At 43.0% G+C, this 27267-nt stretch overlaps 2 protein-coding genes across 3 annotated transcripts in view; both read right to left on the bottom strand.

Annotated features, from left to right (window-relative positions):
• Nucleotides 1-1385: 1385 nt before the first annotated feature.
• Nucleotides 1386-2764, bottom strand: LOC100196236 (RAS and EF-hand domain containing). The gene is given in 2 exon segments (NM_001141265.1): nucleotides 1386-2175; nucleotides 2345-2764. Coding segments are annotated over 2 exon segments (468 nt in total). The 5' UTR covers nucleotides 2656-2764; the 3' UTR covers nucleotides 1386-2018.
• Nucleotides 2765-10644: 7880 nt separating this feature from the next.
• Nucleotides 10645-27267, bottom strand: part of LOC106561177 (semaphorin-4B) — a 100270-nt gene continuing 83647 nt past the window's right edge. For both annotated transcript variants that reach the window (XM_014124850.3, XM_014124849.3), the window contains exons 9-15: nucleotides 20793-20974; nucleotides 19204-19354; nucleotides 18401-18611; nucleotides 18169-18284; nucleotides 17641-17798; nucleotides 17206-17297; nucleotides 10645-16918 (exon numbers count right to left, since the gene is read on the bottom strand). In XM_014124850.3, the coding sequence (XP_013980325.2) occupies nucleotides 16143-16918; nucleotides 17206-17297; nucleotides 17641-17798; nucleotides 18169-18284; nucleotides 18401-18611; nucleotides 19204-19354; nucleotides 20793-20974 (1686 nt within the window). In that variant the 3' untranslated portion in view covers nucleotides 10645-16142. The remainder of the gene's footprint in view (nucleotides 16919-17205; nucleotides 17298-17640; nucleotides 17799-18168; nucleotides 18285-18400; nucleotides 18612-19203; nucleotides 19355-20792; nucleotides 20975-27267) is intronic.

Genomic DNA, 27267 nt, shown 5'->3' with positions numbered 1-27267 from the left:
GACCTTTTGGTTCCAATCATATCTGGTCCATTTGTATCAATTGCCCATGTGTTTTCATCTAGTAGTCTACTATGAGTGGGCAGGACTCACTACTTCAGTTAAATGTGTTCTGTCATAATCAGGTGTCAACACTTGGTCCAGCCAGTCATGAGTCAGCACATGTCAAAGCTGCAGGCTAAGGTTAAATCTAGACTTGGTTTCCTCTATTGTAAATCACTCCTCTTTCACCCCAGCTGCCAAACTAACCCCGATTCTGATGACCATCCTACCCATGCTAGATTACGGAGACGTAGTTTATAGATCGGCAGGTAAGGGTGCTCTCAAGCGGCTAGATGTTCTTTACCATTCAGCCATCAGATTTGCTACCATTGGTGGGCTCCCAAGTGGTGCAGCAGTCTAAGGCACTCCATCTCAGTGCTAGAGGCGCCACTGCAGACCCTGGTTCGATTCCAGGCTATCACAACCGGTCGTGATTGGGAGTCCCATAGGACGGAGCACAATTGGCCCAGCGTCGTCCGGGTCAGACTGTCATTGTAAATACGAATTTGTTGTTTATTTAACTAAGCAAGTCAGTTATTAAGAACAAATTCTTATTTACGACGGCCTAGGAACAGTGGGTTAACTGCCTTATTTAGGGGCAGAATAGATTTTTACCTTGTCAGCTCGAGGAGTCGATCCAGCAACCTTTTGGTTACTGGCCCAACGCTCTAACCACTAGGCTACCTGCTGCCTTAACCAACTTGCTTAGTTAAAACAGGACACATCACTGCACTCTATACTCCTATGTAAACTGGTCATCTCTGTTTACCCATCACAAGACCCACTGGTTGATGCTTATTTATAAAACCCTCTTAGGCCTCACTCCCTCCTATCCGAGATCTCTACTGCAGCCCTCGTCCTCCACATAACACCCATTCTGCCAGTCACATTCTGTTAAAGGTCTCCAACACATCCCTGGGTCGCTCCTCTTCAGTTCGCTGCAAGAAACACAAACTGGACCATTTTATCTCAATCTCTTCATTCAAAGATTCAATCATGGACACTCTTACTGACAGTTGTGGCTGCGTCACGATGCATTGTTCTCTACCTTCTTGCCCTTTGTGCTGTTGTCTGTGCCCAATGTTTGTACCATGTTTTGTGCCGCTACGATGTGCTGCCATCATGTGTTGCTACCATGTTGTTTTATCTGGTGCCGTTTTAAATCTGTCTTTATGTAATGTTTCATCGTGATGTGTGTTTTGTCCTATATTTTTAATCCCCAGCCCCCGCAGGAGGCCTTTCGCCTTTTGGTAGGCCGTCATTGTAAATAAGAATTTGTTCTTAACTGACTTGACTAGTTAAATAAAGGATAAATAAAATAAATGAGACCACAGGTGCACAAGACTGAGCTCTGCATAGTTTAAGATTTAATGAATGGCAAACTGATTAGTAAACATCTATTTGTGTCAGAACTTTGGGTTTTACAGGCACATTCATTTGCATACGTGAAGGGGATAGGCCTGAATGGAAATATATAAAGGGACAACTCAGTTTACAAGGAGATAATGGAGATCAGGCAGAGCAACTCATTTAAGACATCCTACCTACTTGAGAAGTGGCAGCTGGGGTGAAATGCAGCCACTGAACCTCAAAACCAATTTTACACCCCCCCATCTATGGTTATAATTCAGTAGTTGGAAACATGCAATTATCACCTTACTGTGGGATGCATAGGTTACTGGCACAATCAATACTCACATTTGTAAAAGTAAACTGCTTAAGAGCATAGGCATGCTCTTGATTGGATCATTGTTGCATGATATCCCACAACATGAACATTAGATATGTGTATCAAGTAACACAGACAGATAAATGACCGAATTAACTGATAAAATGTTTCATTCCTTCCATTCTTTGGAACCCAATTCAAGCGAGAAGATAACATATTCAGGCAATACATTTGGTAGATTATGTCTCAGTATAGGGTTTTCCTCCACCCCTTGTGGAATCTGACAAGTTATGCTGCTATGACTGAATCTCTACCTTCTGAAACTGGTTTCCACCTGCTCACTCTCAAGTCTGCGTTCCTTGCTCTCACTGACAAGAGCATCAACAAGTCCCTCATATTGTTGCAACAAGAGAGGTTCTGAGGTGGAGTAAATGGCTTGGTACAGCTCAGCCAATTGATCGCACAGTCTGAAATAGAAGAAATAGACTATGGACAACAGTCATTTCTAAATTGTACATATTTATAAAAATCTGAGGGATGAACGAATATCTACATATTGCATGCAGTCTACTGTAAGAGCAGGTCCAAATGTTAATATTCACACCAACAACCCACCCACCCACCAGAAAGACTTACCTTCCTGAGAGGAGACCTGTTGCATCGTCCATCCTGCTCTGGAACTCGTCCCAAGGACTCCCTTGACTTTGAGGAGACGCCCCAAAAGAGGCTAAATCCAACCTTTCTGAAACCTCTTGAAACCGAGAGGAGAACTTGCTGTAATTGATACATCCATCTGCACCAGCACCGAATTTGTTGAATAAAGTTTTGATTTCGTCGTCAGGCACATTGAGTTCTCGACAAACAACCGTAAAGTCTTCGTATTCAATCACACCAGACCTGTTAATGTCACACGCTGAAAACAGTCTCTCGAAGCTGGGTCTGTCCATGGCTTCGTATTTCGAGTTTAAAAGTTACAAGGGATATAATACCTTGTGTAAAATAAGATCGATAGGCTAGCAATATCTTGAACCATTTGATCCCCACATTCATTTGTGTAACCTTATCCAGCACCAGCAGTCAAAATCTTCACCAATCACTAGTCAGAGTTGAGAAGTGGAGGCGGTAATACTTTCCCCACGCTAATTATGAACACTATTCACTACCATACAATCAAAAGGACACTGATTGGCTCAGCTGGCCCGAAATGGCTGCGACTGCACATGCGTACCACACTTGTGTTGCGTTCATAACCAAGTGGGAAGTTACCATATACGACTGGGGAAATTACACGTAAACGCCCTCCGACCTGGTAATTACTAGTAGGAAACTCGTCTAGGAAGAAATGTAACATTTTAAATAACGGGTGGGTCTAATCCTGAATGACGATTGGTTAAAACCGCATTCCAGCCGGTGTCTATTCCACAAGTTACCACCGGCTAAATCTATGACGTTAAAATGCCTATTTACTCTGTTCCATCAGCCCAGCCAGGCAATTTAGAAATTTGATCTCCTCTATCAAAAGCACTTAGACATTATCTCACATTTCTTTTTAGACTAACATTTAGTTTTCAACAGCGGAGATTTGTATAAACGTTGCTGTCTGTCTCTCCAACATTTGCAACATTGTTTCAATATTCAAATTCAATCTCCAGCTGTCCCATAGTAATGCATGTGTCGGGATGAGACAGGCAGGGTTTCTCAGCCAGTCAAAATCATGAATCAGTTGGCATCATTTTTATGGATATATATACGAAGAAATGTCAATTGAAAAAAGGTAAAACAAAACGACAGATAGTTTGCAGTCTTTCCAGCTTCAGTTTGAAGTTATTGTGTTAGCTGTGTTGTTGGCTAGCTCCTCTGAACAACAGTGTCCTGATGAGTGAGCACATTTTCTATGTCAGGTGAAATTGCGCACCATTAGCTCAGTGTTATGGATGTATCCAAATAAATGTCAAAAGAAAACAGCTTAAGCAAATGCAGCTACTTTGCTGTTATTCTGGCTTTTTGACGTGACTGTAAGTTAGCCGCAGTTGGCTAGCTAGCAAAAAAGGTATAACATTGCCAACCAGTGTGGCAATTGAACATTTAGAACGAACGACTGGGTTGCGTCCATAGATACAGAACAAAAAGACTGAAGACTGGCTTGCATCTCTGGCGGCAGGTAGCCTAGTGTTTAGAGCATTGGGCCAGAATCCCCGAGCTGACAAGGTAAAAATCTGTCGTTCTGCCCCTAAGACAGTTAACCCACTGTTCCTAGGCTGTCACTGTTAATAAGAATTTGTTCTTAACTGACTTGCCTAGTTAAATAAATGTTAAAATAAAAATTAAAACTGAACCAATAGAACGAACGACCAGCCAGCTTGGGGAGCAACCCTAGATTTGTGTTGGGACTATATCTTGTGGAAGGATGAAATAGTATGCATAAATTCATCAAAATAAAGTTTTTTAATGAAAATATGTCAAATATTATTTGAATATGCTTATAACCTGTTGTATAAAAGTGATAATGCCCTCGAAGCCGGTGTTTGGAGGATATATTGGCATGGTTTGCCGGCCCTCGACTTCGCCTCGGCCTAACAACACCCGTCCCAATATATCCTCCAAACACCGGCTTTGAGGGCATTATCACTTAATTCAAATTGTAGGCTTAATGATGTATTTGCACAGTCAGGGAGGTTATTTTTTTTATCCTTTGCTAGGATGTGGCAAGGATCCTACCTATAACCACAGTTTTTTGTGCAAGTAAAGTCATAGCATATACATTTTTTTTACTACAGCTTTGAGGGAAAATTAAGTTTAGGTACAATTGTCTGAATTCCATCATCATTTGTTTGTTGGACATGATTTTTTGGTGTTGGTAAAATAATGACATGAGAAATGGTGGTGGAAAGTCCTTTATGCGTATATCTTGATATCATATCGAAGTAAACTTAGAGTCACGCGATGATATGGTGTGTGGGCCTTCCACTACCACCACTCTGGAAACAATGCAATTTATCAGGCTACAGATGAAATAAGGTATGATGAACTTCGCAGGGTAGTGAAGTGCATGGTGATGTTGAAGCTCCTTTTCAATAAATACCGAGGGTCTGATTCTGATGACATTTGTTTTTCACCTTTATTTAACCAGGTAGGCCAGTTGAGAACAGGTTCTCATTTACAACTGCGACCTGGCCAAGATAAAGCAAAGCAGTGCGACAAAAACAACAACCCAAAGTTACACATGGGATAACCAAACGTACAGTCAATAACAGAATAGAAAAATCTGTATACAGTGTGTGCAAATGAAGTCAGGATGTAAGGCAATAAATAGGCCAATAGTGGCGAAGTAATTACAATTTAAACTGGAGTGATATATGTGCAGATGAGGATGTGCAAGTAGAAATACTGGTGTGCAAAAGAGCAGAAAAACAAAAACAAATATGGGGATGAGGTAGGAAGTTGGTTGGATTGGCTATTTACAGATGGGCTGTGTACAGCTGCAGCGATCAGTAAGCTGCTCTGACAGCTGACGCTTAAAGTTAGTGAGGGAGATATAAGTCTCCAACTTCAGTGATTTTTGCAATTCGTTCCAGTCATTGGCAGCAGAGAATTTTTGGGATAACCATTGAAATATGCAGAGCTGTTGGTCGGGGTTGGGGTAGCCAGGTGGAAAGCGTGGCCAGCCGTAGAGAAATGCTTATTGAAATTCTCGATTATCGTGGATTTATCAGTGGTGACAGTGTTTCCTAGTCTCAGTGCAGTGGGCAGCTGGGAGGAGGTACTCTCATTCTCCATGGACTTTACAGTGTTCCAAAACTTTTTGGAATTAGTGCTGCAGGATGCAAATTTCTGTTTGAAAAAGCTAGCCTTTGCTTTCCTAACTGACTGTGTGTATTGGTTCCTGACTTCCCTGAAAAGTTACATATCGCGGGGACTATTCGAAGCTAGTGCAGTATGCCACAGGGTGTTTTTGTGCTGGTCAAGGGCAGTCAAGTCTGGAGTGAAGCAAGGGCTATATCTGTTTTTAGTTCTACATTTTTTGAAAGGGGCAATCTTATTTAAGATGGTGAGGAAAGCACTTTAAAAGAACAACCAGGCATCCTCTACTGACGAGATGAGGACAATATCCTTCGAGGATACCCGGGCCATGTCGATTAGAAAGGCTTGCTTACAGAAGTGTTTTAGGGAGCGTTTGACAGGGATGAGGGGTGGTCGTTTGACCGCAGACCCATAACGGATGCAGGCAATGAGGCAGTGATCGCTGAGATCCTGGTTGAAAACAGCAGAGGTGTATTCAGAGGGCAAGTTGGTCAGGATGATATCTATGAGGGTGCCCATGTTTACAGATTTGGGGTTGTACCTGGTAGGTTCTTTGATAATTTGTGTGAGATTGAGGGCATCTAGCTTAGATTGTAGGATGACCGGGGTGTTAAGCATATCCCAATTTAGGTCACCTAGCAGTACGAACTCTGACAATAGATAGGGGGCAATCAATTCACATATGGTGTCCAGGGCACAGCTGGGAGCTGAGGGGGGTCTATAACAAGCGGTAACAGTGAGGGACTTATTTCTGGAGAGATTAATTTTTAAAAGTAGAAGCTCGAACTCTTTGGGCATAGACCTGGATATTATGAGAGAACTCTGCAGGCTATCTCTACAGTAGATTGCAATTCCGCCCCCTTTAGCAGTTCTGTCTTGACGGAAAATATTGTAATTGGGGATGGAAATTTCAGAATTTTTGGTGGCCTTCCTAAGCCAGGATTCAGACACGGCTAGGACATCAGGGTTGACGGAATGTGCTAAAGCAGTGAATAAAGCAAGCTTAGGGAGGAGGCTTCTGATGTTAACATGCATGAACCCAAGGCTTTTACGGTTGCAGAAGTTAGCAAATGAGAGCGCCTGGGGACACACAGGGCCTAGATTAACCTGTACATCACCAGAGGAACAGAAGAGGAGTAGGGTGAGGGTACGTCTAAAGGCTATAAGAACTGGTCGTCTCGTGCTTTGGGAACAGAGAATAAAAGGAGCAGATTTCTGGGCATGGTAGGATAGATTCAGGGCATAGTGTACAGACAAGGGTATGGTAGGGTGCGAGTACAGTGGGGGTAAACCTAGGCATTGAGTGACAATGAGAGAGGTTGCATCTCTGGAGGTGCCATTTAAGCTAGGTGCGGTCTCCGCATGTGTGGGGGGGGTGGGGGGGGGGGAGAAGGGGGCTATCTGAGGCATGTTGAGCAGGACTAGGGGCTCCACAGTATGATAAAACAATGAGAGCTGCCCTAAACAACAGTATACAAGGCATATTGACATTAGAGAGAGGCATACAGCAATCACAGGTGTTGGTTGGGAGAGCTAAGACAACAACAGGTGAGACAACAATGGGTAAACAGCTAAGACAACAACAACGGGTAAATGCCGATAAATGGGCAGAGAGGGTCATTTAGCTACATGCAGGGCCTGAGTTTGAGGCTGGGGCCGACAGATAAACAAAATTAAGTACCGTGTTAAGGAACAGTCCAGCAGGCATCAGCTGTGTAGCCGAGTGAACATAGGGTCCAATGAGCAGCAATAGATGAAACAAGGAGCTGTTCGGTAGTCGATTACTACGCTAGACGAGCGCCATCCACATGATGATCAATGCTTGACTGTCATTTGACAAATAAAAATATCCATAATAATCTCATCATGTAGGCTAGACTACCCGCACTGTATCAGCGAGCTGTTGGCTAGAACACACTTGCCTAGACCAGAGTAGCACATTTGCTAGTTAAGCAACAGTTTTTGTGACAAAACTATTGTTTAACTTTAGAATATCCATCATTGAACTTTAGATTTCGTGGGGCTCCTGAGTGATGCAGCGGTCTAAGGCACTGCATCTCAGTGCTAGAGACGTCACTACAGACCCTGGTTCGATTCCAGGCTGTATCACAAACGGCCGTGATTGGGAGTCCCATTGGGCGGCGCGCAATTGGCCTAGCGTCGTTAGGGTTTGGCTGGGGTAGGCTGTCATTGTAAAGAATATTTTTTTCTTAACTGACTTACCTAGTTAAATAAAAAATATATATACTCAGCAAAAAAAGAAACGTCCCTTTTTCAGGACCCTGTCTTTCAAAGATAATTCGTAAAAATCCAAATAACTTCACAGATCTTCATTGTAAAGGGTTTAAACACTCTTTCCCATGCTTCTTCAATGAACTATAAACAATTAATGAACATGCACCTGTGGAATGGTCGTTAAGACAGCTTATAGACGGTAGGCAATTATGGTCACAGTTATGAAAACTTAGGACACTAAAGAGGCCTTTCTACTGACTCTGAAAAACACCAAAAGAAAGATGCCCAGGGACCCTGCTCATCTGCGTCAACGTGCCTTAGGCATGCTGCAAGGAGGCATGAGGACTGCAGATGTGGCCAGGGAAATAAATTGCAATGTCCGTACTGTGAGATGCCTAAGACAGCACTACAGGGAGACAGGACGGACAGCTGATCATTCTCGCAGTGGCAGACCACGTGTAACAACACCTGCACAGGATCGGTACATCTGAACATCACACCTGTGGGTCAGGTACATGATGGCAACAACCACTGCCCGAGTTACACCAGGAATGCACAATCCTTCCATCAGTGCTCAGACTGTCTGTAATAGGCTGAGAGATGCTGGGCTGTGGGCTTGTAGGCCTGTTGTAAGGCAGGTCCTCACCAGACATCACCGGCAACAACGTCGCATATGGGCACAAACCCACAGTCGCTGGACCAAACAGAACTGGCAAAAAGTGCTCTTCACTGACGAGTTGAGGTTTTGTCTCACCAGGTGTGATGGTCGGATTCGCGTTTATCGTCGAAGGAATGAGCGTTACTCCGAGGCCTGTACTCTGGAGTGGGATCGATTTGGAGGGTTCGTCATGGTCTGGGGCGGTGTGTCACAGTATCATCGGACTGAGCTTTTTGTCATTGCAGGCAATCTCAACGCTGTGCGTTACAAGGAAGACATCCTCCTCCCTCATGCGGTACCCTTCCTGCAGGCTCATCCTAACATGACCCTCCAGCATGACAATGCAACCAGCCATACTGCTCGTTCTGTGCATGATTTCCTGCAAGACAGGAATGTCAGTGTTCTGCCGTGGCCAGCGAAGAGCCCGGATCTCACATCTGGGACCTGTTGGATCGGAGGGAGAGGGCTAGGGCCATTCCCCCCCAGAAATGTCTGGGAACTCGCAGGTGCCTTGGTGGAAGAGTGGGGTAACATCTCACAGCAAGAACTGGCAAGTCTGGTACAGTCCATGAGGCGGAGATGCACTGCAATACTTAATGCAGCAAGTGGCCACACCAGATACTGACTGTTACTTTTGATTTTGATCCCCCTTTGCTCAGGAACACATTATTCCAGTTCTGTTAGTCACATGTCTGTGGAACCTGTTCAGTTTATGACTCAGATGTTGAATCTTGTTATGTTCATACAAATATTTACATGTTAAGTTTGCAGAAAATATATGCAGTTGACAGTGAGAGGACATTTCTTTTTTTTGCTGAGTTTATTTGGTACATGAAAACTTAAGCAAAAAAGTACATTCTATGTGCACTATGTCATCACTCACATTTGTTTTTAAATCCACAACAAGTCTTTTTGGTGGAAACACACCACTGGTGGGAAACTGCACAACTTTTCTTTTTGCTGATTTAAAGGCCCAGTGCAGTAAAATACATGACATTCCTATGTTTTATATGGGTGTACAAAACATTAGGAACCCCTTCCTAATATTGAGTTGCACTGCCTTTTGCCCTCAGAATAGCCTCAATTCGTCAGGACATGGACTCTACAAGGTGTCAAAGTCATTCCACAGGGATGCTGGCCCATGTTGACTCCAATGCTTCCCACAGTTGTGTCAAGTTGGCTGGAAGTCCTTTAGGCAGCAGTGTTGCAGTTCTTGAGACACTCAAACCGGTGCGCCTGGAACATACTACCATACACCTTCAAAGGAACTTAAATATTTTGTTTTGCCCATTCACCCTCTGAACGACACACATACGCAATCCATGTCTCAAGAATCCTTCTTTAACCTGTCTCCTCCCCTTCAGCTACACTGATTGAAGTGGATTCAAGTGACATCAATAAGAGATCATAGATTTCACCTGGACTGTCTATGTCATGTAAAGAGCAGGTGTTCCTAATGATGATAATGCTCTAATAGTGTAAGAGCTGTTTGAAAAGACCACCTGAAATGTCAGCCTGTTTAAGGGGGGGAGGGAGTTTTGTCCTGCCAGAGATGCATTCAGTTTGCTTAAATGATTGCTACGTTGCAGAACGGTTTGTACTGAAAGACACGTTTCCCCAAAAGGTTCTTGTATGTTATTTAACAGGCTTTGAGGTACATTTGCTCCCGTCAGGTATTTGTAGCGTGGTATGGCTTAAAGCAATACGTTATGTATTTTAAGGGCAGTGGCCATGCTGACAGCGTTCCCCAACCTACAAACTAACCCCTCCCCATTTTTTAACTGGTCATTCAGTACAGCACCGTTTCCATTCAATTGAATGTTCCAGAACGTAAACACATACTGAATGCATCCCTGATGACATCACCAGGCAGTAAATTATTTAATAGACCAATTAGAAAGAGTTCCAAAACTCTCTGCCAATAACAGCTAGTTTTATGTTTTCCCCTCCCTACTCAGACCACTCCCACACAGTCCTACATAACGAAATTCTTGCATGAGAAATTGCTCTTTGATAAGAAACTATTTTTGATTATTTTTGGCCATTTTAATTGAAAACAATCACAGTAAGGTACTTAATTGTTACTCAAATAATTTTATATTGAGATTAAAACAACTGCATTGGACCTTTAAGACCAATGTGACAAACACCATTTGTGTCCTAGATTGTTATTCTTTCTATATTGAGGTTATTCTATTTGGTATTATAACTTTAGAGTTCATGAACCATATAAGAAACAGAATGTAACCATTTATCTTTATTTGAAAAATTAAAATAAGGTGCTTTTATGTACAGAACAACAAAAACAACTGAAACAGTAGTGACGTATAATACAAAAAATACAGTTCACAACAGCTTTTTACATTGGCAGCTCAATTTACAAAACACTTTACATACAAACTTACAAGACATTTTGACACGAGTCAGAGAAACCTGGTGCACTGTCACATATAGAAGCCTTGACTGAAGTGGTTCTTCAAGTGACAGAGGTGCCTTACTGCAACTCAGTAGAAGCTTATAACTACAGTCTCAAAAACCTTATGCAAGTATATATCAATTTGGAGCGGTGATCAAACGAAAGAGATTTGTATCGTGCATGTCTGAACCTAGTATGCTAGATATTCAGGGTGATTTTGTTCTGCATTTTGCTAATGTATTATTGTTTAGATTTTAGATAACAACCACTTTACTCAACAGATCCAAGCTGCCATTTCTAAACTTTTGCAATGTTTGTAACAAAATACAAATCATACATTTTAAATGTTTCAGTTGTAAATATATATACACTACCTTTCAAAAGTTTGGGGTCAATTAGAAATGTCCTCGTTTTTGAAAGAAAAGCACATTTTTTGTCAATTAAAATAACATCAAATTGATCAGAAATACAGTGTAGACATTGTTAATGTTGTAAATGACTATTGTAGTTGGAAACAGCAGATTTCTTTTTATGGAATATATACATAGGCGTACAGTGGCCCATTATCAGCAACTATCACTTCTGTGTTCCAATGGCATATTGTGTTTGCCAATCCAAGTTTATAATTTTAAAAGGCTAATTTATCAATGGAAAACCCTTTTGCAATTAAGTTAGCACAGCTGAAAACTGACGTCCTGATTAGACTAGTTCAGTATCTGGAGCATCAGCATTTGTGGGTTCGATTACAGGCTCAAAATGGCCAGAAACAAAGACTTTCTTCTGAAACTCGTCAGTTTATTCTTGTTCTGAGAAATTAAGGCTATTCCATGCGAGAACACAGACACTGGACAGAGGAACTCTGCCTAGAAGGCCAGCATCCCGGAGTCGCCTCTTCACTGTTGACATTGAGACTGGTGTTTTGCGGGTACTATTTAATGAAGCTGCCAGTTGAGGACTTGTGAGGCGTCTTTCTCAAACTAGACCATCTAATGTACTTGTCCTCTTGCTCAGTTGTGCACCGGGGCCTCCCACTCCTCTTTCTGTTCTGGTTAGAGCCAGTTTGCGCTGTTCTGTGAAGGGAGTAGTACACAGCATTGTACAAGATCTTCCAGTTTCTTGGCAATTTATCACATGGAATAGGCTTCATTTCTCAGAACAAGAATAGACTGACGAGTTTCAGAAGAAAGGGCTTTGTTTCTGGCCATTTTGAGCCTGTAATCGAACCCACAAATGTTGATGCTCCAGATACTCAACTAGTCTACAGAAGGACAGTTTCATTGCTTCTTTAACAGTTTTCAGCTGTTTTCTAGGGTTTTCTAATGATCAATTAACCTTTTAAAATGATAAACTTGGATTAGCTAACACAATGTGCCATTGGAACACAGGACTGATGGCTGCTGATAATGGGTCTCTGTACGCCTATGTAGATATTCCATTAAAAATCTGCCGTTCCATCTATAATAGTCATTTACAACATTAACAATGTGTACACTGTATTTCTGATCAATTTGTTGTTATTTTAATGGACAAAATAAATGTGCTTTTCTTTCAAAAACAAGGACATTTCTAAGTGACCCCAAACTTTTGAAAGGTAGTGTATATATTTTTTAATTTGACCTTTATTTAAATAGGCAAGTCAGTTAAGAACAAATTCTTATTTACAATGACGGCCTACCCCGGCAAAATTCGGACGACGCTGGGCCAATTGTGAGCCGCCCTATGGGACTCCCAATCACAGCCAGATGTGATACAGTCTGGAATTGAACCAGGGACTGTAGTGACACCTCTTGCACTGAGATGCAGTGACTTATACCACTGCGCCACTCAGGAGCATTTAAAGACAGCGTTGATTTAAAAAAAATGTATAGTCAAAAACAATGGTTTGCAATAGTGTCAACCCAGAAATACAAAGTGATTGAGGTTGAAGCCATTCTAAAATAATTATTTGTACAGATACTGATCATAATTTAAAGGCAGTCACTCAAAGTGTTTTAATAGTATTGTTGGGTATGCCCAGTACAGTTCTACAGTCTATTCTGTCGTACCTATCATGCAGGTGATGCTGCTGCTACCTGGTTGTCCATGTGATTGAGTAATGTCACAAGGTCATGAGTACACATTTTAGAACCCCAAGAGGCACAACTCTTGATTCCTGAATTTAGCTTGAAGGCATGAAAAAAATCCATTGAATATGTATTACATCATTCTCAACAAAACCCCCATCCGTGTTCCAAACTAAGGCTTTCCAATATCCTGTGCAAAAACAACGCATTTTGAGTCAAGATTTTAGCTGGTTCTGCACTTTGACCGCAATGATACAACTTTCACTAGTCCACTCAACTACAATACAAATGTACATTATATACACTCTGCCACCACGGCAGTCCTTTAGCAGTATGCTTTTTTCACAGCTACTTTGTCGAAAATTGTGAAATTGTAAGGCCCTTGTACAAATGTCAATAAACTTAAATAAGACAACATTGTTTTACTTACAATTATTCCAAAACTATTTCTATCACTACATTCTACAACGCAATGTTGCAAGAGTTTACCATAATTTTGCACTGACATAGCTACATCTTTGGAATATGAAATCTATATTCTTAAATTGTGCATTTAGAATTATGGTATCTTTCCAATCTTGAACAGCTGAAAACGTATATCTGTTATTAGGTAATGCCTCAATGAAAGCCCTTGCTTTTGGATTATTATTTATGCAGGTTCCATCCTTTCACAATATCAGTTTACTTTTGTTTTTTAAAAGACATTCCTCCATTGACTGGTCCATAACTGCTGTGAAAGCCTTGGCTCCATATTAGTAAAACCCAGTTTACAGTCATTAGTGTCATTAAACCAGAGGTGATGTTGGTAACTATGGCAGCTTTCATATACACTGAATGGCTACGTTATGAATGGTTTGATACATACTATTTGATACATGCTGAATCAGTCAGGCCCATTAAACATAAAACATTGATTTGACATGACAGTTGTGTTGGAAAGGATGAAAACAGAATACACATTTTAAAAAGGTTATTTTTGGCACAACATAAATGAACACAGAGCATGGTTTCCTCTGGGTGTGTGAGTCACAATCATCAACACCAAGAGCTCCATACTCCACTGGCTGACTCTGTTGTGTTGCCACACTCTACATGTGGTTCTTCTAACCTCTGCTGTCTACTAGCCTCTGAATCACAGGGCCAGGAAAGAGTTATCTAAGCAACATGGTGAACAGGTTTTTATACAGTCTCAGCCCACATTAACTTGGTGTCTGAAGGACTTGGTGTCTGAAGGAATCAGTTTCTGACTGACAAACTGAACTAGTCAGCATTTTATACTGGGATCTCAGCCTAGCTACAACAACTCCAGGCCTAGTGATAGCCTCTCTCTCATCCCCTGCCGCTATGCTACAGAAAGGGCACAAAATCTTTTGCATACTAAATTATATGTGAGTATAATGCCTCTGATTCTCAATAATCAAGATTGTGCGGACACCTATGAGCCTGCACAGTCTCAAAATGAGATTCTCTTTTGGTCTGACCTTGCACCCCACTTCACATTATGTGCTTTGCATAATCTGTTGGCTCCATAATGAATAATATGTTAATACCTGGTCTCGGGTCTTCCCCAATGTCAGAGGAACGCTTCAACCCTGTCAGTCGTACACATAACTTACATGCTGACCAAACCGGACGCGCGCACGTTGATTTTGTTCACCCACACCAGAAGCGATCAGGACACACAGGTTGAAATATCAAAACAAACTCTGAACCAATTATATTCATTTCGGGACAGGTCGAAAAGCATTAAACATTTATGGCTATTTAGCTAGCTAGCTTGCTGTTGCTAGCTAATTTGTCCTGGGATATAAACATTGGTTTGTTATTTTAGATTAAACGCACAAGGTCCTCTACTCCAACAATTAATCCACAGATAAAATGGTAAACTGAATTCCTTTCTCGTCATCTCTCCTCCTTTCTCAGGCTTCTTCTTATTTTGGATTTAATATGGCGGTTGGCAACCAACTTCAAGGTGCATTACTACAACCTACTGGAGTGTAGACCTAAGTTCATCTTTCAATCACCCACGTGGGTATATGCTTCTAAAAACCTATGAGGAGATGGGAGAGGCTGGACTTGCAGCGCGTTGAGCGTCACAAATAGATTTCTATTTTAGCGCCTGGCCGTGCAGACGGTCGCTGACACCAGCGAGCAGTGTGGGTGCAATGATTGAATAACATGTATGTGTACATTTATTTTGCAACGCTCGCACACGCGATGTATCCTGTCTGGTCAGCATGTTAGGCACCATATCCTCCAATACCTTTGGATGTACAAACCCCATCTGTACTACTCTCCATTTGGGGGGATAGTGTTGCTTTCTCTCTTTCCTCCTTCACAAGACATGTTAGTCATTCAAGTCTTGACTTCATCTCTAAGCTCCTGGTAGAGCAGAGCAGAGAACCTGGACAACAACACCTCTCCAGTATTATGTTATTCTGTTGTGTGCTCTTTTTCCACACCTCATGCCAGGTGGTCCCTACCTCTTTCATTCCTTCCTCATTGGTTTCTCTCCATGTCTCTCTGGGATGGTCAGCCCTTTCTTGACCAGTGGATTCCATTCTAATGGTCTGTCTGGTCTGTCTGGTTATGCTGCACTAAGGTCGCTCTAAGGTCATCCACAGTTTAAACTGCTTTGAATTAATAGCTGATAGACTGCTGTTATAACTAAGTCATCAGTGAAAGGTCTATTGATCTACTTACTATAGTGTTTGAATTAGAGGCTGTTTGTTATTCTACTATCATTCTCAGTGTAGGGCTAAGCGCACACTAACTGTGGATGTAGGTAGGAGAGTTAAGGGTCAGCTGTGGACCCATAGAGTATCTCTCTACTTTCAATGCAATGCCAACAGAACATTTGGACGGACTGAGTGGCAATGCATAAAAACAACATGACTGAATCATATAAAAACTGTTACAGAAGGACAATTTCAGCTGTATGTGTCCTATGTCCACCATAACCATCATTCCACAGCTTCAATAGTCTGAAGGCAATCTGTATCAGCTTCCTCTTCATTGTGCTTCAGGTGCACTAGAGAAAGAGGAGTGACAACAAGGAAATGAGAACTGACCACAGGGACAAAATGAAAAAGACAAAAGTGCAAAAGCAGTGTAATGAAATGTCCCTCTGCAAAGAAGTTAACATTTTTCAGTGTTCCTTCTGTGTTTTTATTTTATTTTAAGTCCCTCTTTTCTTATGGCTAATAGTTAATCACTCCACATTAGAGTTTTATCTCCTGCTCAAGTTGATCAAAGCCGTCCTCACACAATGGAATCTTTGATCTCTGAGCCCAGTCTCACCCGAGGCCGCGGGCAGATGGGCGAGATCTCTACAGTGCTCTCCTTCAAGTTCAGAGGCCTCTTTTCTGACTCTGAGAAGCTCTTGCTGTTGTCTGGTGATGAGCACTCATGTGGCGGTGTGCTGCAGATGTAGTTGTCATTGAGGGTCTGGTAACCCTTGTGGTCTGACACAGAGGCTGGCACTGTGCTGTTGCCATTCAGAGGCAAGTTCTCCGCCGGATTCCCCACTAGCCTGGGTTTCTTCTGCTGCATGTTGGGGCACTCGCCCTCCTTCAGCATGGACTTCATGCGGTCGTGGTTCCTGTAGACCGCAAATAGGGAGAAGACCACCAGGGAGAAGCCCAGCAGGGCACACACAACGATGAGCTCGTTCCAGTAGGTCTTGGTGTTGATCTGTGGGGAGCGGGTCTCTCCAGGTAGGATGATTGGCTCCTCCTGTGGGACCAGAGGGGTGCGTGAGCGGCCAATGAGGGTGGTGCTCTCCTGCCTGGCCTCTCCCCTAACACAGTAGTTGGCCAGGAGTTGCCTGAAGCCCTCCTCTACTGACCAGCACTCATAGGTCTCCTGTCTGTCAGCCTGGGCCACCACTACTAGACCTCCCTCAGGACTGGGGTACAGGAAGTGACCTGCACCCTCACTGTACTCCCACTTCCTCTCAGCCAGGTTGGAGCGCAGCTTACAGGGCAGCACTTTGAACATGTTGGCTGGGATCATTATCACCTGGCATGAAGACATCCCTGCAGACAACAAGAAAAAGGGCTTTATTATTTTTCATTTGTGAAAGCAAGTCCATCTTAGGTAGATTAAACAAACTGCATTATTATATCAGTATGGTAGCTGAGTAGGACTGCGATGAGAATGAACACATTAAATAAGCTTGGAATTGATAATCATGGTAGGGAACATTGGAATAAAATGTTCTTCGAATTGTAAATGCAGCAGTTCCAGAGTAGAGCACAGTGGTACAGTTTAGAGCTGAGATGATTTAATCCAGCAGGAACTGATGGAATGGTACAGTACTTACGTGTGGGTGGGGGTTTAGCAAAGCGAGGGCTGGGCTGTGTCTTGTTGCAGATAACGGATGTGTCTGCCTCGTCCACGTCCTGCTGCCAGTGGCTGAGAACACAGACACAATGGTAAATCAGACAAATGGGTGTCTCAGAACCGCTCAGAATGTCTAACTGACAATCTACACATAGCAGGTCTTTACAGACTACAGCACGTACTGTAAGCAGACAGCATTGAGCATTATCCTGTATTGTCACTTTTTCTTTGGTGTGCTTTAATGTCCCAAAAGGTTATCAGTCATTATGAGAGCTTAGCATCGAACTAGTTTATACCATTATCTGGTATCATGCTAATACAAGGCTAGTATCTCTTTGATGAGCAACACCTACATGTCCATGAGAGGACCATATAAATGTAATGTATGGTGGCTGGTGGTCTGGGGGAAACATACTTATCTAGTCCACCCAGCCTGACATTCAGACACTGCCTCCCTTCCCAGGCACAGTAAGGGTCCCTGGACAGGACACACTCTCCACAGCTCTGGTAGTTGGAGCAGTTAGCCACCGGGACCTCCACCAGGCCAGAGTAGGAGGACACAAACAGCAGGCCCTGTAGAGGAGAGACCACCAGACCGTCAGTCAGGGGCCAGGGAGGAATAGGTATCTGGGTCTCATATTAGCAGACATTTACCTCTCTCTAAAACAATGTCAACACCGTACCCTTGACGAACCCAATGCTGAAGGAACAAACCGAGTAACAATACAGAGTAACACAGGACCTCATTTTTTTCAATTCCCCTGAGAGGAAGTTGCATGCAATTATCTCAATGAACGTGAGCTGAGCTACCCTTTAGGCTCCGGCTCTCTTCACAGCTCATGAGACCCCTAAACTGCCAGTGCTGACATTTAGTGAGCTCATTATTACTCCCACTATGAGGACATGCTCCAAAAATAAACAGATTTCTTTCTCTGTACTGTACCTTTTCAGAGTCCAGTTCAATGTGCTGTACAGGCTGGGGGTCAGTGAAAAGCATAATCTCTTCAATGATGTGCATCTTGTTGTTGACATTAATGGCTTTGTGGAGTCTTCCATCATCTGCCAGAGACATATGATAGAGCAGTGGATGGTTAATGTCTGCTATAGCTCTGCCTCTCATACAGAAGAGGAAAGGGGAGAGGTTCTGACGGCTGAGGCGGTTTACAGTACAGTACCTGTTCCAATGAAGAGCACATTGTAGTGTTTGTGGATGGCCTGGACCCGGTGGACAGCTATCTGGGTGTAGCGGACGCTGCGTTTCAGCAGGAGGGGCTGGCTGCGGATCACACTGTCCATCAGGAAGTGGTCCTTGACGAAGTTCAGTACCTTGTCAGGCATATGCAAAGAGGAGGAGATGCCCTGCTCCCGGGCTGCGTTAGTGATGCACTGTGGAGAGAACACAGGGAGTCTCATAAGCACACACTGGGCAACAATACACACTACACAAGCTTACTACTACCCCCTGCCTATCCTCATAAATATGTGTTTGTATCCTTCAGTTGATGATTTGATTTGATGTGTCCGTGATAAGTCTGCCAGGAAATTAAAGCAGCCGTAGCAGTGGCAGCTTTGATAACATCAGAACATCAGGCCTTCTGGGAAGAAGGCTGCTTGTGACAGCAGAGAGACAGATAGCTGGTTAATCACTGATGTTCAGTCCAGATTGCTGATGTGTCTGAGAGGCAGGCTAGAACACATCCAATCTGCAAACACGTGGTTGGGCTTAGTATAGCCTACTGCAGGTTACTTATACCAGTGGTTCCCAACCAGGGGTACTAGGACTTACTTGGCCTATCCACAGGGGATACTTGAGAAGACTCATGAGATCATAGGCCTACTGGTAAAATACACATGAGGGGGTACTTCAGGGGTACTCCAGGCAGAGCAAAATTCAGTTGGTGGTACGGTAACCGAAAAAGGTTGGGAACCACTGACTTATACTGTGTAAGCTGCCCAGCAGAGGGCAGTGGTAACTCACCGCTCCAGGCCGTGGATCAAGGATAGGGTGGTTGTAGGTGTACCACTGCTGGGTCTCCCGGTTGACCTCACGGTAACGGCCACTGAAGGCCCTCTCCACCTGGTCCATGGTGAAGGCACACACTGCTGAGCTGCCAGAGGCCCCTTTATACCTGGGAAAACACCACACAGCAGTGAGGCTACAGCATGTTCCTCTTTCCTAAAATGATCCTATTATTTACTCTGACAGTAGTGCTGAACTAATACAGTGCCTTGCAAATGTATTCATCCCCTTTGGCGTTGTTCCTATTTTGTTGCATTACAACTTGTAATTTAAATTGAGTACATATACACCTGTTCTGAAAGGCCCCAGAGTCTGCAACACCACTAAGCAAGGGTCATCAACAAGCAAGTGGCACCATGAAGACCAAGGAGCTCTCCAAACAGGTCAGGGACAAAGTTGGGGAGAAGTACAGATCAGCGTTGGGTTATAAAAAAATATCAGAAACTTTAAACATCCCATGGAGCACCATTAAATCCATTATACATTTGTTTAAAGAATATGGCACCACAACAAATCTGCCAAGAGAGGGCCGCCCACCAAAACTCAAGGACCAGGCAAGGAGGGCATTAATCAGAGAGGTAACAAAGAGACCAATGATAACCCTGAAGGAGCTGCAAAGCTCCACAGTGGAGATTGGCGTATCTGTCCATAGGACCACTTTAAGCCGTACACTCCAAAGAGCTGGGCTTTATGGAAGACTGGCCAGAAAAAAGTCATTGCTTAAAGAAAAAAATAAGCAAACACATTTGGTGTTTGTCAAAAGGCATGTGTGAGACTCCCCAAACATAGGGAAGAAGGTAGTCTGGTCAGATGAGACAAAAATGTAGCTTTTTGGCCATCAAGGAAAACGTTATGTCTGGCGCAAACCCAACACCTCTCATCACCCAGAGAACATCATCCCAGTGAAGCATGGTGGTGGCAGCATCATGCTGTGTGGATGTTTTTCATCGGCGGGACTGAGAAACTGGTCAGAATTGAAGGAATGATGGATGGCGCTAAATACAGGGATATTCTTGAGAGAAACCTGTTTCAGTCTTCGAGAGATTTGAAACTGGGACGGAGGTTCACTTTCCAGCAGGACAATGACCCTAAGCATACTACTAAAGCAACACTTGAGTGGTTTAAGGGGAAACATTTAAATGTCTTGGAATTGCCTAATCAATGCCCAGACCTCCATCCAATTGAGAATCTGTGCTATGACTTAATAAATCTTCTTAGGGATAGCCCCCTTTTTTCCAATTTTAATTCCAGGTTGTAAGGCAACAAAAATGCCAAGTGGGGTGAATACTTTCGCAAGCCAATGTATGCAGTACTTGATCAATAATGTCTCAAATACACCATAGACGAACAGAAGGAATGGAAATGTGGCTGTTTGGCCATGACTGGGTCAATAATAATGTGCTATAAACTGACAGTGAGTTGTTGTTGTATGGAGAAATGTTTAATGTGGAGATGAGTGAAATATCAACTCAAACACAGAAGCTTTCATTATCCAAATCAATGGGCTTATACACTCTTGCATGCTGTATAAGTGATAATGTCCTCACCACTGTGAAGTAAAGACCCCGTAGAACACAGTGTTCTTCCAGTCTTCTGGGCTGGGTGTCAACACAAACATGTCCTGGATGATGTTGAAGGGGAAGCCATCATCAGGCAGTGAACACAGGAGCTGGGCTTTAAGGAAGGTGGTCCATTTCTTCTGCAGCACCCTCTCTCCTCCTTTGTCACCCTGTAATACAATGAGAGCTCTGTTACATGGACCCTCAGTCATAGTAACCCAGTGTCCAGTAGAGGGCACAAGCATGTATGTGTAAACTGTAAAAGTAGTGGAAATGGTGAGAATGCATTATAATCCCTACTGCAATAAACACGCGTCTGAATGATAACATGGCAACCAATTACCCTAAAATTATTCTACACCCTGTTGTTTACCCCAAAACTAAACAAACAATGTAAACAAACAAGGCACTGTTTGAATTGACTTAAATGAGAAACAATAATCCTATAGTGAAACCACCAGACTGAGTACAACAGATTGTGGACATAATACACATCGCCCCTGGGTCAATAGAATTCTAGGTCAAGAAAACAATATAAGACATCACAACTGGATGAGAGGAGAACACTGGGGGCACTGGGGAAGCCAAATGCTTTTCAATGAGAGAGAGGAAAAAGGACACTGCTCACACACAATGACTCTCCACTGACACTACAATTCTCTGAACCTGTGCCTGTGACACTACCCTGCCTGGTGGGTGGGGTCATCTATGGGAGCATGATACTGGGTTGGCTTGCGATGCAAATATAGCAGCACAACTTTTCCATTATGAAATGTAATGTCTATACTTTTCACAGATAGTTGGTTGTACAGGAATTGTGTGGGGACATGCAATTGAAAAAATATACACTGCTCAAAAAAATAAAGGGAACACTTAAACAACACAATGTAACTCCAAGTCAATCACACTTCTGTGAAATCAAACTGTCCACTTAGGAAGCAACACTGATTGACAATAAATTTCACATGCTGTTGTGCAAATGGAATAGACAACAGGTGGAAATTATAGGCAATAAGCAAGACACCCCCAATAAAGGAGTGGTTCTGCAGGTGGTGACCATAGACCACTTCTCAGTTCCTATGCTTCCTGGCTGATGTTTTGGTCACTTTTGAATGCTGGCGGTGCTTTCACTCTAGTGGTAGCATGAGACGGAGTCTACAACCCATACAAGTGGCTCAGGTAGTGCAGCTCATCCAGGATGGCACATCAATGCGAGCTGTGGCAAGAAGGTTTGCTATGTCTGTCAGCGTAGTGTCCAGAGCATGGAGGCGCTACCAGGAGACAGGCCAGTACATCAGGAGACGTGGAGGAGGCCGTAGGAGGGCAACAACCCAGCAGCAGGACCGCTACCTCCGCCTTTGTGCAAGGAGGAGCAGGAGGAGCACTGCCAGAGCCCTGCAAAATGACCTCCAGCAGGCCACAAATGTGCATGTGTCTGCTCAAACTGTCAGAAACAGACTCCATGAGGGTGGTATGAGGGCCCGACGTCCACAGGTGAGGGTTGTGCTTACAGCCCAACACCGTGCAGAACGTTTGGCATTTGCCAGAGAACACCAAGATTGGCAAATTCGCCACTGGCGCCCTGTGCTCTTCACAGATGAAAGCAGGTTCACACTGAGCACGTGACAGATGTGACAGAGTCTGGAGACGCCGTGGAGAACGTTCTGCTGCCTGCAACATCCTCCAGCATGACTGGTTTGGCGGTGGGTCAGTCATGGTGTGGGGTGGCATTTCCTTGGGGGGCCGCACAGCCCTCCATGTGCTCGCCAGTGGTAGCCTGACTGCCATTAGGTACCGAGATGAGATCCTCAGACCCCTTGTGAGACCATATGCTGGTGCGGTTGGCCCTGGGTTCCTCCTAATGCAAGACAATGCTAGACCTCATGTGGCTGGAGTGTGTCAGCAGTTCCTGCAAGAGGAAGGCATTGATGCTATGGACTGGCCCGCCCGTTCCCCAGACCTGAATCCAATTGAGCACATCTGGGACCTCATGTCTCGCTCCATCCACCAACGCTACGTTGCACCACAGACTGTCCAGGAGTTGGTGGATGCTTTAGTCCAGGTCTGGGAGGAGATCCCTCAGGAGACCATCCGCCACCTCATCAGGAGCATGCCCAGGCATTGTAGGGAGGTCATACAGGCACGTGGAGGCCACACACACTACTGAGCCTCATTTTGACTTGTTTTAAGGACATTACATCAAAGTTAGATCAGCCTGTAGTGTGGTTTTCCACTTTAATTTTGAGTGTGACTCCAAATCCAGACCTCCATGGGTTGATAAATTGGATTTCCATTGATTATTTTTGTGTGATTTTGTTGTCAGCACATTCAACTATGTAAAGAAAAAAGTATTTAATAAGATTATTTCTTTCATTCAGATCTAGGATGTGTTGTTTAAGTGTTCCCTTTATTTTTTTGAGCAGTGTATATAATTTGTCTGTTTACATACACTTGAGTCTGTGGCTCGGATTGCAGCAATTATTCAAATTCGTGTCTGGGACATAGATCTAAGGAGATTGAAAAGGCTGAGGGAGCAACGGTAAGTCATCTTCACAGAACACTGTTCAGAGGACTAAAAAGAAACATAAAGAAGTCTAAGTCTACATAACCCAGAGCCCTTTAACATGTGCCTTCGTCCGAGTCCCCGTCAGCCCAACATTAATTAGAGGAAATGACATCGCTGAATGGGAAAGGGAAATGACACGTGACTAATGCTGAGTTTCTGAAGCAATTACTTGCTGTAGTAACCCAGCCAGATAATGAGCTACATACAGTATGTTCCCTGCTCTGCTCCCCCTGGTCTACCTAGTTATTATTTTATACTAGAGAGAGTGTGTACCTAAAGTCTCCTCCTGAATATTGGACAGAAAGCACTCAATTTATTAACCCCTTACATAAGCCTCTCTTTCCAACACAGATGCACAGATGTACAATTTTAAGAGTTTCAATAGTACCAAAGCTTTTTGTGTTTTTCTGTTTTCCACAAAGCCATATATTATTCCATAGCTGGCCTCACTGGAGCAGAACTTCTACTCTAAACACCTGAATAAACATCAGAGATAGTCAACTAAAGACGGAGAGAGAGATGGACTTTAAGTAATGGAAGATGCTGATGAGGAATACGCAGTATTGGTGGATCTTTCTATAAATAATGGGGCCAATGTGTGACATTGGGATATATTTTTCAAAACGGTTTGAAACAAAAATAAAAGCATTTTCATGCAGTTCAACATGTGTAATTAGAGGAATAAAAGTGAATATATGAAAATTGGCCCATAACTCCACCAATACAACAACAAAGACCTAGGATGATACATTCTTTAAGCAGGGTTCATACAGATATTGATGAGTCAAATTCAAGGACTTTCAGGAACTTTTGTAATTTTCAAGGACCTCAATGCAATTGTATAATTTATATAATTGTACATATAGGGCCTAATATAGAGGCCAAACAAGCAAGTAGGGCACTACCACTTCAAGATTTGTTTTTCAGAGCTTGCCAAAGCATTGATATTCAAATTATTATTACATTCTAAAATCTGTGTAAATAATGTGGACATTGTCTGACTAAATAGATTGGATGCATGCATGTCAATTTTTCTGTAGCCTATGTGGCCGACGCAGGCATACAGTAAGCCTATAAAGCCATGAATAGCGGTAGCATTAATCTCACCATCTCTGTTTTTATCATGAGAAAGTGACCAAAAACCAGGTTCCTTTTTTAATGGAAGGATTTGTATGGAAAGCCAAGTTGAAGATGTCGTCCTCATAATAACCGCATGTGATTTTACCGCAACAGAGTAGCGCAACACCCTTCAATTGAAGGGCTGGAAACAAACTAAAGCGGCCACATCTCTCACCAAATTGTATACAAAATGAAATTACGGATAATTATAAGCAGGGGCGTGTATTCATGAATGCCTAGGGAAGCCAGGCTTCCCCAAAATAATACCAAGAAAAAAAGGCAAAAACATAAAATAATGTATATTTTATCTCTCTGTGTTTGATCATTTTCCTTAAATTCGCAAGAGGCTGAATGTACTTCACCAGATAAAGGATCCGAGTGAGGGAAACAGCGCCCATCTGTCTCTGTATTTGTAGCCCATCTATCTGATGCTGTCTGGTCAAAAAGAGTATGATATTGTTGCCACCTGTAGCATTGAATGCAAGGGGGCATTTGGCCTCCCTTGGTAAAAAGTATAAAATATTAGCCAATCAGCGTTGAGCTAAACTGAGCGAGCGAAACTGTGATTGGTCCTGGTGCACCAAAAAAAGTGTCAAGGGAAGACAGTTTGGATTTGGCTCCACACCAATTGGAATATGCATGTCAAATCTCTCATTGCTCAAAGTAGAAGAGAGATTGACTTCATCACTACTTATTATTGTAAGAAGTATTGACATGTTGAATGCTACTAGCTGTCTGTTTTAAACTACTAGCTCACAGCACGGACACCCATGCATACCCCACAAGACATGCCACAAGTCCAGAACAGACTATGGGAGGCGCACAGTACTACATAGAGCCATGGCTACATTGAAGTCTATTCCACATCAAGTAATTCACGCAAGCAGTAAAATCAGATTTAAAAAACAGTGAGGACTATGGAACAGCGATGACTGTGGAGTCACACACATGGGTACAAACACACACATACATACAAACACACATAACATACACACTATACACACATGTACACCTTGATTGTGTGTTGTAGTAGAGTAGTGGCCGGCGGGCACACATTTAATGTATTGTGAAATCTGTTGTAAAATGTATTTAAATGTATACACATTTTATTATAATGTTTATTACTGCCTTAACTTTTGCTGTAACCCAGGAAGAGTATCTGCTGCCTTGGCAGGAACTAATGGGGATCGCTAATAAATACAAATACAAATCACATGAAAAACCAAACATCACTGACTGAAAAAACTTGAATTGATGCATCTCGTTGTGTTGTTGTCCTCCAGTGGCTAGCTAGCTAGCTAAAATTGTACCTTTCCATTAGCCATGGATGGAGATGCAGTGCCTTCGGAAAGTATTTAGACCCCTTGACTTGTTCCACATTTTGTTAGGTTACAGGCTTATTATAACACTGATTACATTGTTTTTCATCAATCTACACACAAAACCCCATAATAACAAAGCAAAAACAGGTTTAGAATTTTTTACTAATTTATTAACAATTAAAAACCAAAAATAAATCACATTTACATAGTATTCACACACACACACACACACACACACACACACACACACACACACACACACACACACACACACACACACAGAGAGAGAGAAATCAGGACCATCGACAGCCACCTCAGTGGCATAAATAGTTTTTGGTATCTTTTAGTTGTCACTGTATTAGGCTAAGCGTAGGTGAGTTGATGATGGTAAACTGTTAAAGTTAAATGGTGCTGGAATATTGGAGGCAGCTCCTGTTTTCTTTGCAAATTGCGGTAGCCTAACTCTCCATGGTTCTAAATCAATAGCTGGTTAGTAGTTTGAAAATTTTGGAAACATTAACTTGCTTGACCATTCTGTAGGTCACGTAAGTGTTTGTTACATGCAATATGCTTTGTGGACTTCACCAGACAGATGTTGCTCTCCGGTTTTGTGATGAAACAAAAGGTGTGGTTGAATGTATTCTGCCACTGATTTTTATTTTTCTCGGCTTTAGGCCTACAGAGGATTAGGCCTAAGTGGGTTCTTTTTCCACATTTTGTTACATTACAGCCTTATTCTAAAATTGATAAAATAAATGTTTTTCCTCTTTGTTTCCATTGATCATCCTTGAGATGTTTCTACAACTTGATTGGAGTCCACCTGTGGTAAATTCAATTGATTGGACATGATTTGGAAAGGCACACACCTGTCTATATAAGGTCCCACAGTTGGCAGTGCATGTCAGAGCAAAAACCAAACAATGAGGTTGAAGGAATTGTCCATAGAGCACCGAGACAGGATTGTGTTGAGGCACAGATCTGGGGTAGGGTACCAAAACATTTCTGCAGCATTGAAGGTCCCCAAGGACACAGTGGCCTCTATTAATGGAAGAAGTTGAGCGATTGGGGGAGGTGACCAAGAATCCGATGGTGAGGGAGGTGACCAAGAACCCGATGGTGAGGGAGGTGATCAAGAAACCGATGGTCACTCTGACAGAGTTCCAGATTTCCTATGTGGAGATGGGAGACCCTTCCAGAAGGACAACCATCTCTGCAGCACTCCACCAATCAGGCCTTTATGGTAGAGTGGCCAGACAGAAGCCACTCCTCAGCAAAAGACACATGACAGCCTGCTTGGAGTTTGCCAAAAGGCAGCTAAAGGACCTTGGTCTGATGAAATCAAGATTGAACACTTTGGCCTGCATGCCAAGCCTCACGTCTGGAGGAAACCTGGCACTATCCTTACGGCGAAGTATGGTGGTGGCAGCATCATGCTGTGGGGATGTTTTTCAGGGGA

The sequence above is a fragment of the Salmo salar genome, chromosome 10 (genome assembly GCF_965601325.2).
Source record: "Salmo salar chromosome 10, fSalSal1, whole genome shotgun sequence".
Classification (NCBI taxonomy): Eukaryota; Metazoa; Chordata; class Actinopteri; order Salmoniformes; family Salmonidae; genus Salmo; species Salmo salar.
The sequence above is the reverse complement of the archived record's forward strand: the minus strand, read 5'-3'. Positions and strand labels throughout refer to the sequence as shown.